The sequence below is a fragment of the Prionailurus bengalensis genome, chromosome E1 (assembly GCF_016509475.1).
Source record: "Prionailurus bengalensis isolate Pbe53 chromosome E1, Fcat_Pben_1.1_paternal_pri, whole genome shotgun sequence".
Taxonomy (NCBI): domain Eukaryota; kingdom Metazoa; phylum Chordata; class Mammalia; order Carnivora; family Felidae; genus Prionailurus; species Prionailurus bengalensis.
Window position 1 is genome coordinate 54,700,266 of NC_057347.1, and position 15,739 is coordinate 54,716,004.

The 15,739-nt window shown below is 60.6% G+C and overlaps 1 protein-coding gene across 1 annotated transcript; it reads right to left on the reverse strand.

Moving 5' to 3' along the window:
* Positions 1-649: 649 nt before the first annotated feature.
* On the reverse strand, positions 650-14,819 carry GRIN2C (glutamate ionotropic receptor NMDA type subunit 2C). The gene is made up of 12 exons (XM_043585202.1): positions 12,353-14,819; positions 9,481-10,079; positions 9,036-9,150; positions 7,887-8,098; positions 7,568-7,730; positions 7,077-7,230; positions 5,604-5,729; positions 5,010-5,239; positions 4,466-4,626; positions 3,745-3,932; positions 2,584-2,816; positions 650-2,161 (listed from the first exon to the last, which is right to left on the reverse strand). Exons 1-12 carry the CDS (start codon positions 13,052-13,054, stop codon positions 1,067-1,069), a joined length of 3,978 nt encoding a protein of 1,325 aa, XP_043441137.1. The 5' UTR covers positions 13,055-14,819; the 3' UTR covers positions 650-1,066.
* Positions 14,820-15,739: the final 920 nt, after the last annotated feature.

The window sequence follows — 15,739 nt, forward strand, 5'->3', positions numbered from 1 at the left end:
AGCCATCTTTCTAGATGGTCCAGGACTGATGACATGTGACAGAGAAAGGAGGTGGGGCTGGGAGCCCAGAGGGAGGGTGAAGGACTGACACATCCAGAAGATTCTCTGACCATCTCTCCCCCCCCCCCCCACCAGGGGTCCCAGCACCAGCAAGGCTGAGCTGTGTCTGACCTCGGAAGCCACCTGTGCCAAGCTTCCAGAGCCAGCAGGCAGTTCGGAGCCCTGCACATCTCCCACGGAGAGAATACAGCCATCCAGGGCCCAGGAGAGCCCAACAGGCTGCCCACAGCAGACCTCCCTCTGCCATTCCCACTATGACACCATCAGGCTTCCAGGTGGGCCCCTGGCAAAGCAGGACACCCACAGTCCCTGACATGAGCCTCTCTTTTCAAGGGGATTGAAGGATGAACTCCATCCGTCACCACCAGAGCCCCCATGCTGAGCACATTTGTCACACCCAGCACCAGGGTGGGTAGGAGCCACTGAATACCAAGCGGCTTCTGCTGCCCAGATACTCCCCCACAGGGAGCTGCCCACCTTCGCTAGGCGGACAGCCCGCTGGGATACCCCGAAGGTGCTTTATTGCCTATAGGCTATGGTGCCCCCCTCCCTCCCAGGGATGCAGAATGAGGCAGCCAGGACCAGTGGGTTGTAAAAGATTTGTTTAATGCCCCAGCGCTCTGAGAAGAAACTCCAGTCAGGGAGGCAGGGGGTGGGGGTGGGGGGACAGCCCCCGCCCCCACCCCGAGTTCCAGCCACCATACTCCTACACCAGGCGCCCGCAGTCTTGACTAGAAACTGGCTAACATCAGGGCAGGGAGACATCACTGCTCCCAGTGACTCCAGGACAGGCGGGAAGGGCTTTGCATAAGAGGACAGCAACAGCCCACCCAGACCACACCAGGACCGGAGACCGCCGAGATCACTCAACTGACCATGGAAGACATCTGTCACTGGGGACCCAAGGCCAGGATTTCAGGGCGGAATCCAGAAACGCCTGCCCGCACTAACCCTGGAAGTGCCAGGCAGAGAATCCAGTTGACCAGGAACCACAGTAGCTGACCCCTCACACTTCTGACTCCAAGCTGGAGATCCGCCTCCAGGTACAAGGTCCAGGGAAGCCGTGTGTCCCACAGGCCACCCTGCTGACCTCTTCCAGCCCCCCATTGTCCCTGTAGCCTGTGCTCAGCCCCAGGGTCCTGCCTCTGTGCCTCGGAGGCCCCCAGGCCCCAGTGAGCCAGGGGCCATGGCTGGCACAGCGGGGGAGGTGGGGACAGACGGCCCCCCAGCAAAGCGGCACGTGGGCGTGCAGGCAGGCGTGCTGTCTGTGCGGCCAGACGGGGACCCTGGCCCACACGCTCTCCTGGCAGGCCTCCCGGTAGGACGGCAGCCGCATCGACGGCGCCTGCGCCAAGCGCCGGCAGGCCGGGCGGCCACACCGAGTGGGCAGCGACCGGGGCTGGACGAAGGCCTCGGCCACCGAGCTGGGCAGGGAAGCGTGGCGCGGGCGTGGACCCTGGGCCCAGGCCTCGCGCAACAGGGCCTCCCGCCGAGCCAGCTGCTCCGGCCCGAGTAGCGGCAGGTCCTCTGGCTCCGGGGGCTCCGGGAAGAGCGGGAGGAAGGGGCGCCCCGACCGGTCGGCTCGAGGGAAGGAGCTGTAGTGGCAGCGCTCGGGCGACAGGGGGCGCGCTGGGAGCGCGCGCCGCTCGGAGGCCGACAGGTGCCTTCCGCCGCGCCCGGCCTGCACCGGCCGTCGCACCTCCCGGGGCGGCCTGCCCGACACCCGGGACACGTCTGGCGGCGACGGCCCAGGCGTCGGAGGGCGGCCCGGGAGCTGCGGAGCCCTGCGCGCCAGCGCGGCACGACCCCCGCCCGGCGGCCCCCGGCCCGGGGGGCTGGGCGCCGGGGACGGGCCGGGCGTGGGTGGCCGCGGGCCGGGGCAGGCGGGTGGCGGGGGAGCGCGGCGGCTGCTGCCCCAGCTCTCGATGGTGCGCGTGGCGCGGTCCAGGGAGCTGCTCACGCCAGCCGTGGTCACCATGTCACGCGCCGCCTGCAGCATCTTGAGCACGCTGGCCTGGGCCGAGCCGGCAGTCAGGTCCGGGCTGGGCGGCCGCGCGGGGCTGGCCAGGCTCTGCACCCCGCTGAAGCAGCTGTAGATGCCCTGGGCAGCCGGGAGGAGACAGCCATGAGTGGCCAGCTCCTCTCAGGGACCTCCCGCCTCCCGGTCCAAGCACCAGCCCAGGCGTCCGAAGTGGTAGGAAGCTACTAACATTCGTTAAGCGCCTCCTATGCGCCCGGCACTGCGCCACTGTGAGAGCAATTGCCAGGGAGCAATCTGAAGCTCCAAGAGGTTATCTCTTCCTAAAGGCACACAGCTTGTAAATAGCAGTGAGGGTTCGAACCCGGTCAGCCTGGCTCCGAAACACTGCCCAGCCTGTTGCAGAAGGGCTCTGCTTCTCTTCTGCTGTGTGATGCTGGAAGGCCCTCAGTTTTTACCTCTGTAAATGGGGCCATAGCCAGCTCTGACTTATCTGGGTTGGTGCCCCTAAAGCTGGGACCTGCCTGGGGTGGGGTGGCACCCACCCTACTGAAAGCCAGCAGGAAGTCCAGCCGAGACGTGTTGGGCACTGAGTGGCGCAGCTTCCAGTAGACCAGGTGCTCCCAGGCAAAGACCAGCAGGGCCAGTCCCATGGCCACCAGCAGCATGTAGAAGACGCCCGCCATGTTGTCGATGTCCAGCTTGCTGCTCATTACCTCGTTCTTCTCGTTCTGGCAGATCCCCGAGAGCCACACCGTCTCCAGCTTCTGTGTCTCCCCTGGCGAGAGGCGGGAGCGGGGGGTGGGGGCACACCTGGCTCAGGAAAGACCCTCCCAATGCTCGCCCAAGCCTGGAGCAAGGAGGGGTCTGGAGCCAGCCCCTTACAGGAGCACAGAGGGATCTAGCCAGCAAGGGCAGGATGGGGGTGGGGGAAGGGAGGTGGCAATGAGCAGGAAGAAAGGAAAGCAGAGTGGGGGCTGGGGTAGACAGTGCCAGCCTTGGACATGCCCACCCCCCACACACACACCCAGTAAAAGCTGGCAGACGTGGTATGTTACCTATCATTCACACCTGGGTCAAACCTATTGGTCATCTACAAGCCAGGCACAGAGCTTGGCACACAGAGACTAAAAGCCCGGTCCTCTAGGACATCCCAGCACCTTAACTGCTATCACTCTCAATCTGTGGCACTGATGGAAAATCAGTTTGACCTCATAGCGCTGAAAGTTCTGGGTTTGGGGACAGGTTCCGCTGTACTGCTTACATATGTGAGCCCCCTGTCCCAAGGCAAGCCTGAGCCCCAGCTCTGGGATGAGGCAGGCCCTTGGCACTATCCTAGGTGATCTCAAGATGGAAATGGCCAGGACAGGGGTCTAGAGAAAAAAGACAGGATGTCAGCCTCCCCCAAGCCCCACTGTGTGGCCTGAGCTCCTTCCTGTCTTCCTGCCCTCCAGGGAGCCTCCTGAAATCCTATTTCCCACTCCCTCCTGGCAAGCCCACCCCTTCCCCAGGTTTCCATGTGGTCCTTCCAAATGCCACCCTCCCATCCTCCCTGCCCCAGCCTCACTCCCAGAGACCTCTTCCTGCCCACAGGCCCTGGGACTCAGAGAATGGTAGTGGAGATGCTGACCGGCCATCAGGCAGCTGTCCCCACCTCAGGTTCCACGGCCCACCCTGGACCCCAGGCCCCCAGCAGCAGCACCCACCATCCCCCAGGAACTGCAGGAGCGCCAGGTCTATGGCCCGCTTCCAGTGGGAGTCCTTCTGCATGGCGATGCCGTAGCCAGTGGTGGCAAAAACCTTGCCAGAGCCAATGGTGACCAGCTTGCAGCCCTCGTCCTTGCCCGCCATGTAGTTGAGGACAGCAGCATCATAGATGAAGGCATCCAGCTTCCTGGGGACAGGCCAGGGGTCATGTGAGGTGAGGATACCCAACCTGGGGCCTGACAGGGGTCTGGGCTGTGTGAGCCCACTGAGCACTGACCAGGCGGGATGGGTGGGCAGAGACTTCTCTGGTTCCCCTGGATCCTGAATGCAGAGAAGAGCCCTTTTCCATAGCTCAGGGACCCCACCTCCCCTCCTCTCAGAGAGGCCAGGGGACCCTCTGCCTCCAGAGAACACTCCCTCCGTGCCCAGCCCCTCCGTCTCCCTAGGACCCTAAGAAGGTCACAGCCACCACTCAGATGAAGGCTGAACCCTGCTCAGTATCTCAGCTGCATCTGTGGGCCAAATGGTGGGCCTCCAGTTTTGCTTGAAACTTCACTCTGCCCCCAGACCTCCCTCCCCCTTCCCTACGAGTCCTACAGGACACCCCGGCCTCCATGTCTCCACCTTGGGTCTCCCAGACAGGGCCAGAGCTGAGGCTGGTCAACGGGGAGCCATGTGGGTAGAGACGGTCAGAGGGTGGGTGCAGGGCTGAGGACCCACCCCATCTTGAGGCTGGTGAGCGCATCCTCCACCGAACGCTGGTTGAACTTGACCATGTGGGTGTGCATCTCTCGGTAGTTGCTGCGAATGTTCCGCTCTGTGCTGCCGTTGGGCACCGTGCCGAAGCGGAAGGGTGGGTACTGATCTTGAGGCCGCTGAAACTGCGGGCAGAGGGCAGGCGCCATTCGTCACCTCCGTCCAAGCCTGCGGACACACCAGCGCTCCCCGACCCCATCCCCGGCGCCCAGCCCTGGAGTCTGCACTTGCAGAGTGAGGGCACAGGAGTCTGAGAGAGACCGTCTGGGCCACTCCTGCGTTTTACAAACGGTGAAACCTGAGGCCAGGTCAGGAAGAGACTTACCCAAGGCCACTCTGTCGGTGCACCTGAGCCATCCACCCCTTCGCCCCAGGCCCCAGCCCTCCCCTCAACCAGGTCTCCAGCTTCTTCCTACTCCCCGCTCCATTTCAGATTCCCCTTTTGTGTCCCACAGGCCTACCCCTGCTCTCAGCACCCCTCGCCCTCTGCTAGCTGTAGCCCCAGAACCTTCTTATCACTGAGGCCAGACACAGTGTCGATGTACTGCTCCTGGATCATGAAGGCGGCCAAGTTGGCGGTGTAGCTGGCGAGGAAAATGACGGCGAAGAAGGCCCAGACTAGGACCATGATCTTGCTGGTGGTGCCTCGGGGGTTCTCGATGGGCACTGAGTTGTTGAAGACCAGCGCCCACAGCAGCCACACAGACTTGCCGATGGTGAAGGATGGGCCCCCAGACTCTGGGGGTGAGAGGGTGGGCACAGAGGGACCCCAGTCTTCACTCTGTCCTGGGTGGGGCCCTATCCCCAGCCATCGCCCCTCCAGGGCAAGCCAACCCAAGCCAACCCACCTTGTCTCCCTTTTCTCTCTCTCATTCTCTCTCTCTCTCTCTCTCTCTTTCTCTCTCTCTCTCTCTCTCTCTCTTCCTCTCTCTCTCTCTCTCTCTCTCTTTCTCTCTCTCTCTCATATATCTGATTGGCCCCTGCTTGCTGTCCAAAAGCCAGAGACCTCCCCCAGGATCCAGCCTTCTCTGTAGGGCCCCTGCAGCCCTGAGCCCACCCGTCCAGAATGCTCCCTCCCTCCCAGGCCTAGGTGAGAGCCTACTCTTGCCACTGGTGAGGTTCTGGTTGTAGCTGACAGGGCTGAAGTACTCAAACATGAAGACTGTGATGGCCACCACGGTGAGACACATGACAAACATCATCACCCACACTGAAGGGCTGTAGGGCTCTGGGAACAGAGGGAGGCAGCTCAGAGGCCTCACTACTGTCCTTCCCACCCACAGCCCAGAGCACTGGGTGCAGACAGGTGCGTCCACATGGTCAAAGTGGGGCCCGTCAGCTCCGAGGACTGAGCCAAGGGGTCTCTGACTCTCAGAGCAGCAGGGCGCTGGGAGAGACCACCCCCAAGAGAGATCAGGCTCTCCAGCATTCTCTGTCTCCCCTTCCCCTCTGCCCTGGGACCAGGTCCCATCACCCCACCCCAGGAAACTTCCCTTTGACTACACATCTCCCCTGGATCCCACACCGACCCCCAACTTCCTTTCACAAAAAGGGAGTTTACACCCCATGCTCTCTCCCCTTCCTCTCCCACCCCCTTGCCTGCAACCCACTCCATCTCCCATCTCCCTCCTCCTCCCCACCCAGCCTGATCCCAAGTATCATCAGCATGCCCAAGGAATTCTCTTTCCCTCTCCTCCCTCGACTGCCAGCACCGCTAACCACACTCCTGTTCTGGAAGTGCCCCGCCTGGCCCAGCGTTGATGGCTGGCTGTTTGTTCTGCCTGGAATCAGGGTCTCTGAGATCAAGTCTCACTCTTGATCCTCCTGACGGGGCCCCGAAGCCCCAGGAGCTGGGGAGACCAACTGAGCTTCTCTGACCAATCTGTTCAGTGGCTTCAGTCTCCCAGAGCAAGCAGGCATTACTGCCATAAGCACTGTGTCCTTTGCCGCAATGCCCATCCCGTGGGGGTGGGGCTTATTGTCTCTTACGCAGCTGAGGAATCCTGATCAGAGAGGTTCAGTGACTTGCTCAAGGCCACACAGCAGGAAGGGGATTCTCTCTTCTGCTTCTGGCTGAGGCTTGCCTGTCCTCGGGGCTCTCTGAAAATCCCCCACTCCAGGGCCCACTGACTTCCTGACAGGACGCTGGGCAGCGGCCAGGACTGTCGCTGTCTCCCCAGCAGCTAGTGTGAGGCCTGGCACGAAGGGGCTTGCCCCCACAAGGCTGAATTCCTACTGCTACTTCCCACTCTCTGGGTTGGCTCCTCCAGCTCCCTGCGAAGCTTCTCCCCTGGTGTGTCCCAGCCTCCCAGGCGCCTCCTGAAGTCGGCCTGCCTTCCCGGTTTCCCTGCCCCTCACAGTGACCCCTCCACCCTTCTTACCCAACACTCAGACTCAGATGGAACACGGACTTTGCCTCCTATCCCTCTGCATCCTACCGTCCTGCAGCTCAGGCCTCCGGCCAACCTGCAAGGCGCCCGCGGCTGCGCTGGCCCTCTGAGGCCCACCCCAAACTCCCCGTCTCTGCGCCTGCGCCTCAGACCCCAGAGCCATCCCCGCCCACCCAGAGCCGCACCCAGGAAGGCCGAGGGGGACACGGTGCCATTGCTGCGTGCCACCATCACACTGATGCCCGTCTCCACAAAAGGCACAGAGAAGTCCACAATCTCGGAACGCTCCTCGTTGATGGTGAGGGAGCCGATGGCCATGTCTGCCCGCTGGTAGTACACCTGGGGTCATGGGGGCCGGGCCGGGTTGGAGGAGGGGTCCCACAGGCTGGAGCACTCTCCACAGCCCCCACCCTCGTCTACCACCCCCCTGACTGAGTGGGCTGTTCCCATCTGGGGTCCTCAGAGCCCCACTTGCACTACTGACCACCCCAGGGAGCATCACTGGTGACAACCCGTCTCCCCTGCCGACTGGGAGAGCCGTGGGAGCTGGCCCCAGGCTCCGCCCTGACTGACCCCCCGGCACAGGAACATCTAGGGATGGCTGAGCGATGCATGGGGCCTGGGGTGGCGGGCGGGCAGGGAGGTGGGCTCAGGTGGACTGCAAGGGCGGGCCTACCTCCCCGATCATGCCGTTCCACACGCCTCGAACCCTCTTGCCATGCTTGCCGTTGGTCACCAGGTACAGGTCATAGGAGAACTTGACCACCTTGGCCAGCTTCTTGAGGATGTCAATGCAGAAGCCCTTACAGCAGAGTTTGGTGTAGGGGGCCGTGTCACCGCTGCTGCCACCAAGAGACCACCAGCAGTCAGAGCCAGCAGCAACTCCCAGTTTGGCAGGTGGCCCCTGCCCCCACACCCAGGCATAAGACACGCGCGCCTGCCGTCACACGGCAGCACACAACTCACACCGGGCCTTCCTGTGCCCTCGCACGGACCTGAAGGTGTGGTTGCTCTGCCTGCGGCAGGGCACAGTGTTGGGCACACAGCCGCCCGTGCTGGGGTCAGGGCTCTCCACAATGACAAAGGGCCGCTCTTCCAGCGTGGCCACCGTCAGGTGCCGGCTGTCCACTACAGGCTGCAGGGAGGCACTGTAGCGAGGCCACACTGGGTACTTCATGTGGAGGACACCATGGTCCCAGCGCCCCACCTGCAAAAGGTGACCAGCTTCAGCCTGGGACCTCCAGCCCGATTACCCCCACCTTCTAGGTGGGGGCCTCTGGTGGGACCTGCCAGGGCCAAGAGTGTCCCTCCCTAACCTGGGGAGCTTTGGGGCAGGAGCACTTAGAGAGCAGAGCAAGGGGCTGTGCATGGACCAGAAAGGGGGGGGGGCTCCCTACAGTCTCCTCCCAGCCTCTGGCCCCCACGCCTTCCCATCTAGCCACCCCACTGCTGCTGGCCTGCAGCATCTTCCTCGAGCCCAGACCTGAGACATCTCTCCACCCTCCCTACCCCCCACCTCGGCACAAAGTCCTTTGCCCAGTACTCAAAGTTTTCCACACTCGGGCCCACCTTACCCCTCCCCACACTTCCTCCTCAGTCTCTACACCCCCCCCAAACAAATCACTTTAAAATGTCCCAGACCCTTCTGCCCCTCTGTCTATACCAGGCTAGTATCCCTTCCTGATGGCCTCCGACTCAACCCTCCACAGCCCAACCCAAACGTCCCAACTTCTGTGAATCTTTCCCCCGTTTCTTCCTTTGAAGGCAGAACCGGTTTCTGGCCCTCCTCTTCCCCCCCCCCCATAATGCTTTGCACACATCTCTCCTCAAGCACTGAGCATCCCCAAATCTATTTGTTTACATGTCCATCTGGCCAGCATAGCTGTGGGTTACTCCCCCAGGGGCCGGACTAGATGATAAGAGTGTTTGATCAGTTCTGTAGTGGAGGGAGGCTAGGGTGCTAGTCGAGCCCTGAGCCGAGATGCAGCACCCACCCTGGCGCAGGTGCAAATGTTTCAGCTGAGACCTGAAGGATGAGGGGCTGGATGAAGGGCAGAAGGGACCCTCTGCTCAGCTGTGGGACAAGAGGGACTAGGGACAAAATGAGAGGATACCGAGGGACCCTGGGCTCACCCCCTTCTCACCATCTCCCAGAGGCGGTGACGGTTGAGGGCGATCACAACCATGGTGGGCTGGACCAGGTACCCACCAGGGCTGAAGGAGAAGTCTCGGCCCTCCCAGGTGACATTCAGTAGGTGCCTGCGATGGGGGAGAGAAACCAGGGTGTCCCTGGTTAGCTCTGCCAGCAGCCCTGCCCAGGACCAGATGCCCCCTCCCCCACCTTCTATGTCACCACTATCACCACCCCCAAGTAGCACTGACTGTGCAATTATTGTTGTTTCTTTGTATTGACACCCCTCCCCCTGCAATCCTCACCACACCTCATACCTGGCTTCTTTTTCAGTTGAAGAAACTAAGCCCAGAGAGGTGAGGTTAACTTGGCCCCAGGCACACAGCTAGTGGGAGGTGTAGCCACCCAGGTCCGCTGAAGCGGCCCCCTCCCCCTCCGTGCCCTGGGCAGGTGCCCACCTGTAGAAGGCCTTCCGGGCAGGGCTGATGGGCCCAGGGTGGCCACGACAGTCCCCAGCCGGGGAGGGCAGGGCGCCGTGCTGCCGCTGGTAGCCGTGGGCGCCCAGGGCCAGGATGGCCACGCCGTCGCGGACCTTCTGGCGCAGGCTGAGGCGCCAGCTCTCGGTGACGACGCTGATGAGCCCCACGGGGAAGGCGGCGGGAGGCGCGTCGGTGCTCCCCAGCGCCAGGCTGGGCACCAGCCACACGTGTCCGGGCCCCACCAGGCCGGCCTGCGCCGCCTCGGCGAAAAGCACCTCGGCCTCCTCGCGCGAGCAGTAGGCCACCAGCACCGGGGCGTCGAGCTGGCGCAGCAGGCGCTGGGTGTGTGCGCGCTGCCCGCCCGGGCCCAGCTCCAGCGTGAGCACGTCCAGCAGCCGCCAGCTCAGGTAGCTGGCGTCGGCGACGGCGCGCACCCCCTCCAGGAAGAGCGCGTGCCCCGGGTGCAGGCTGGTGATGACGGCGAACGCGCTCCAGTCGTACTCCTCCAGCACCTTGAACAGCACCTGCAGCTGCTGCTCCAGGGAAACGCCCAGCTGCAGGAAGGCCGAGCCCGGCTCCTGGGGGCGGGGCGGGGCCTGAGTCGGGGCGGGGCTCGGCGCGCCCCGCCCCAACTTCTGCCTCCTCCTGCAGTCCCCTAATGCGCCCGCGTCCCCTAGACGCGGGGCGTCCCGGGAGACCCTGTGCTGCAACACCCGCCTCCCGCCCCCGATGTGGTCCCTAGCCCCTGCTGCCCATTAGAATCATCTGGAGGGCTTTTTGCGGGCTCGCGCCCGACCAATGCCGGATCAAAGCCCAGCAGCATCAGCTGTCACCTGGGAGCGTGTCGGAAATGCACATTCTCGGGCGCATCGCACACCTACTGGATCAGAACCTCTGGGGATGGCGCCCATGAATCTGTACCTTGACACGCTCTTCAGGTGATTCTTGAGCCCGCTAGTTTGGGAAGCAATGCCTCAGACCAACTGAATCAGACTTTCAGAGATGGGACTCTGGGCGTCTGTATTTTTCTAAAGCACTGTTAAGACAGCCACCACGCTGAGAGCTACTGCCAGGACCAAAGCTTCCTAGGAAAACACCCCACGGAGCCCTGTGGGTGAGAAGGTTCCAACTCCCCACTGCCTCCACCATCACAAATGCCAAGGGCACGCCAGCTCGAGCCTGGACTAGGGCAATCCCCTGCTAACTGAGGAGTCCCTCCTGCCACCGCAGGCCCTCCAAGATTTCGCCACACTGCGACTGCTGTCCCCGTCTTTAAAAAAGCAAACCGGGCACAACCCTACAGGACAAGTAACCCAGTTCTTCCCACAGGCAAATTGCAAGAAAAAGAGATGTTGGAAGATCCTAGAGATTGTGGCTCCGAAGCCACGTCAGCCAATCGCCACGTGGAAACCTAACTGGTTTCTTGATTCAAGCAACCAAATTTAAAAATAAGCACTTAGGGCGCCTGGGTGGCTCAGTCGGTTAAGCATCCAACTTCAGCTCAGGTCACGATCTCGTGGTCTGTGAGTTCGAGCCCCGAGTCGGGCTCTGGGCTGATGGCTCAGAGCCTGGAGCCTGCTTCCGATTCTGTGTCTCCCTCTCTCTCTGTCCCTTCCCCATTCATGCTCTGTCTCTCTCTGTCTCAAAAATAAATAAACGTTAAAAAAATTTTTTAATAAAAATAAGCACTCAAGATGTTTATGAAACAAGGGGGGAATTTGAACGCCGGCTGGATATTTGATGATGTTAAGGAGTTTTTATTATTTTCTAGATGTGATCATGTGGTTGTTCGGTTTTTAAGCCCTTATCTATTAGAGATATATACTGACATATGTCTGGGTGGGACAATAGGATGCTTGGGCTTTGCCTCAGAACGACACAGAAGAGAGAGGAGTAGTGGGGAGAAGGATGGGGCAGGGTTGGTCAGGGGTGGATGGTACATGGGGTCATTATACGCTTCTACTTTTATGTATGTTCAAGTTTCTCCCTAATAAAAAATAATCATAAAAGAAAGGCAAATCAGATAGGTCTCTCCCCTCAACACCTTCTTTGACTCTCCAGTTACTTAGGATAAAACCCAAATATCTTCCTGCATGCTCAGAATCCCACCCCCCGTCTCCAACCTTCTCTCAAATCCTCCCAACTCCTTCACCTAGCTGCCTTCACACCATCTGATGCCTCCGGTGGGAACACTGCCCCCCATTTGAACCCCCACACACACACACCTTGCCAACTCTCCCTCATCCTCCAGGCCTCAGCTTCTATATGATTTCTTAGGAGACCTTCTGACCAACCCTCTACCCAAACGGGGCCCTCTTAGACCCTCCTGTGTTTTTCCTTCAGAATGCTTGTCCCAGCTGTGACTGTAGATTAGCGTGTCTTTAGAACTTTGTCTCCACAGGCTGCAGATCTGTGAGGGCATGCCTCCCCCATGCTTGGGACACCGGCCTGACACTGGGTGTTCCCTGCAGGTTAACTGCATCGGATCCCCTGCCCAGCCTGACCTCTGCCCCTGAGTCTGGAGCTTGACCGAGGAAGGCCCGAGAAGCAGAGAGAAGGTGGGCCGGGGCTTCCCACCAGAGGTGAGCTTGCCACCCACCCCGCCTCATCCAGACACAATGTGAAAGCAGCCCAGAAAGTTTATCTTCTAGAACACGAGAACATAATTGTCACAGCCTCTTCCCCCGTCACCCCTGTCACACCCTCAGCCCCCCCCCCCCACCTGCTGGTACCACCCAATCCCAGCTTCCCAGAGCTGAAGTCTCTCCCTGGCCCAGCCTCAGCCCCACTCTTGCAGCCCCAGCCCGGCTCCCGGCCCACGGGATGAGGGGACATGAGTTTGGACAGGCACCTTGGGGGTGAGGACCACAGCAGAGCCCCCACTGATGCTGAGGATGGGCACATGGGTCTGGGAGGAGATGAAGTCCAGGATCTGGGCCACGGCCTCGGTGCCCACGTTGTCCTCAAAGACGATGCCATGGACGCGGGCAGCGCCTAGGAGCCCGCAGATCTGGGTGAGGAGGCTGCTGGGATTGGTGTTGTTGACCCCCACGGTGAGCGGCTGGATCTCCAGAGGCAGGTCCACGAAGCTCTGGGAGGTGAGGCGGGTACGAGCTTGGGCCTGCGGTGGCCCCGAGCTGCCAAACACTACGGCCACCGTCATAGCTTGCTCACCCTGCCCCGGGCCCAGCCCTGCCCAGGCACCGAGGAGTGAGGCGAGCAGCAGGGCGGGACCCAGGGCACCACCCATGTCCACCAGAGGGTCCTGCAGAGAGATCAGGGTGGGTACAGGGAGGGAGACAGAAGCACGAAGAGAAAAGATGAGCACACAGTGCGGGGGGGGGGGGGGAAGGGGGGGAGGAGTCAGAGACACACACATCCCAAGGATGAAAGAAAAAAGGAGAAAACCTCCCTCCACAAAGAGAGGCAGAGAGGGAGGGAGAGCCAGACACAGATAAAGAGAAAGAAACAGGTTAGCTGAGCGTCCCCAGGGCTCTCTGGAGGGGTGGGGGCAGGAAGAACGGGAGTCCCCATCAGTGCTCATGACTTCCATTCTGCTGTTGAACAGTGTGCTTGGCTGCAAAGGCCAGAGCCTTGGAAACTCATCTGTCTGGGCCCTACCCTGGGAGGACACACTGAAAATGCTAGTCTGGTGTCCAGGTGCATGGATTTGAGTCAGACAGACCTGAGTTCAAGTCCCAGCTCCGCCACTGACTAGCCGTGTGGTCCTGGGGAAGCCACTCAGGTAGGTTTTCTTGAGATAACATGGGACCTACCTCACAGCAGCATGGGGGCTCCCCACTGCTATCAACATCCTTATCCTACAGCGACAGCCCACATCCAGGTGAAAGAAGGCAGCTTCTGTGACACTCTCTGCCCTGCCTCCATGTTCCCCGTCCTAAACTGAAACTAACATCCCTAAGGGCCCTGCTCTGCGTGGCCCTGCTTGGCATAGAGCCCCGTCCTCCTGGGCCTGAGACACCCCCACTCAACTTAGTAGTTGAGTGGCCTCAACTTAGTAGTACCTACTCCACAGCAGGGCTGTGACACCACTGACTTGGTCAGGACTCAGGGTCACCTGGGACCCTGAGGTCTCACACACGAGCTGTTTCCCCAGGCCGTCGCTAGTGTGCAGGATTTTTTTGACCTCACCCAAGGGCGTGATGCGTATCCCTGCTAAGTAAACATCATTGCTTTGGATTGGAACCAACAGCCAAGTCAGTGAGTGGTGCCCACTGATGCAGCTCTCTCTCCCAGCTGGACATCGGCCATGGCAGTGCCACCCCTTTCCATCTTCATCACATCCCCAGCAAAACTTCTGAACGGGGGATGCCAAAGGGACCAGGAGCCAAAGGGTGACCAGGGTGAACCTGGTTTAATTTAGGCTGAGAAGACAGGATTTTTGGCAGGGGAGGAGATGGATACTCGTTCTGGTGCCCTTGAAGTCCCCCCACACACACACACCCGTGTATGGTTTCCTGGTACATCGACTTAGAACGTCAGCCCAGACACATGTATGAGTCTGAGATTGCAGCCCAAGCCACACCACACCACACCTCAGCTACCACCAATCAGGGATCTCAAGTTACACCCGCAAAAGGGACTGCCATGTCCCCCCTCCCTTGCCAGGCCTTTCTGTGCCCATCTCTGCCCACAGCCGGGTCCCAATAGGTTCCCTACCCCCTGGGCAGCCCAAGCCTCCGCCGGCTCTGCCTCCCAGCTCTGAGCTCCAGGTCTGTGCTGTGCAGCCACCAGTCACATGTGACTATGGGCACTTGAAATGTGGCTCGTCTGAAGTGAGGTCTGCTCTACGGGCCAGAGACATTCTGGATATTGAAGACTTAGCATGAAAACAAGGACGCGAAGTATCTCAATATTTTTTATATTGATTATGTGCTGAAATAATGTCACACACACTGAGTTAAACATATACGGCTAGAACTAACTTCACCCGTTTCTTTTTACTTTTTCTAACGTTGCCACTAGAAAATGTAAAATGATGCATGTAGCTCTCAGTTTGCTTCTTTGGAAAAACGTGACTCTAGATGCAGGATCCAGGCCCTCCCCCAACTCCTAGGGGGCCCTGGCCCCAGAGACTCCCCCTGTGGGAAGGTGTCCCCTGGGGCTGGAGTTGAGAAGAGGAAGTTGAGGCAGGTGGTGCCTCCTGTCAGGAGTGAGCACAGAATGCGACTGGACGGGAGGGGCTCCTTCAGGCAAATTTCTGGGCTTCAAAGAGCAACGGGCAGATTCAAAGAGGTTCAGACCCCAGAGTCTTCTCACCACATGACATCCAGTCTCCCCCACAAGGCAGGAGGGTCATAGCCCCAGCCCCGGCCCCCCACCCCTCCACCTCCCATCCACCACCCCACCCTCCCACCCCGCTGATCTGAAACGTTGCTCAGAGGGCCACCGCACCCTCTCCTCAGACAGCACAGCTGCTCCCTGGTGCCCACAGATGAAGTCCAGACACCTTGGTCCCATGATTAGGGCCCCACACACCCAGACACCAACGCATTCTCTCCCCTCCATAGACTCCACGCTCCTGCCGGTCTGTTAGCCAGACAGCCCCCACTGTCATCATCCCCAGGTCCCTGCTCTGTTGCTCCCTCTGGCTAGAATGTCCTCTTCCCATGGCCTCTCTCTTGCCTACACAACAAAATTCCAGAATTTTGAGGCCCCAACCTAAATCCCTCTCCCACAGGGCACCTGCCCTAGTCCCTCTGGGCTCGGGACACCGCAGGTGACAAGACACAGGGTCTGGGTGGGGCTGTAGGCCACCTGCCCTTCCTACCCCTACCCCTCAGAGGCTGGGAAGCTCCCTACTATGCCACTGGCAGGTATTTGCCCACCAGATGATGCCCCTGCCACACACCTGACTTCGTCTTAGGAACCTCTGCCCCCTCCCTCAGCGTCTCGCATCTTTCGCTAACAGGCTGGTAAATTACTGAACGCCGGGACCACAAAAAGACCCAGGGGAGGGTGGCAGTGGTCAGTCCTCTGAAACACTCAGCATCACCTTGAGCTGCCTGAGAACCTCCGCGTGCTGAGGGCTCTTCTCGCCCTCCAACCCCCTCCCCCATTCCCAGGCAGGCTCCCGCACACGGATGTGCGCACAGGCACACTCACACACCAGACACTGGTGGTTCCCCCGCCGCCCCCCGCCGCCCAGGCCAGGAGCTTTGGCCCCAGGAAGAGGCCCCACCCACCAGCTGCGCTGCTTCGGGGGAGCAGGGGGATC

Bases quoted from the DNA above. Each gene is read 5' to 3' on its own strand.
- GRIN2C (XM_043585202.1), bottom strand. From the start codon at position 13,054: ATGGAAGTCATGAGCACTGATGGGGACTCCCGTTCTTCCTGCCCCCAC. The intron at 7,231-7,567 runs GTAGGCCCGCCC...CCATGACCCCAG, and splicing joins GGAACGGCATGATCGGGGAG to GTGTACTACCAGCGGGCAGA. The intron at 2,817-3,744 runs GTGGGTGCTGCT...GCCTCTCGCCAG, and splicing joins CCTGCAGTTCCTGGGGGATG to GGGAGACACAGAAGCTGGAG.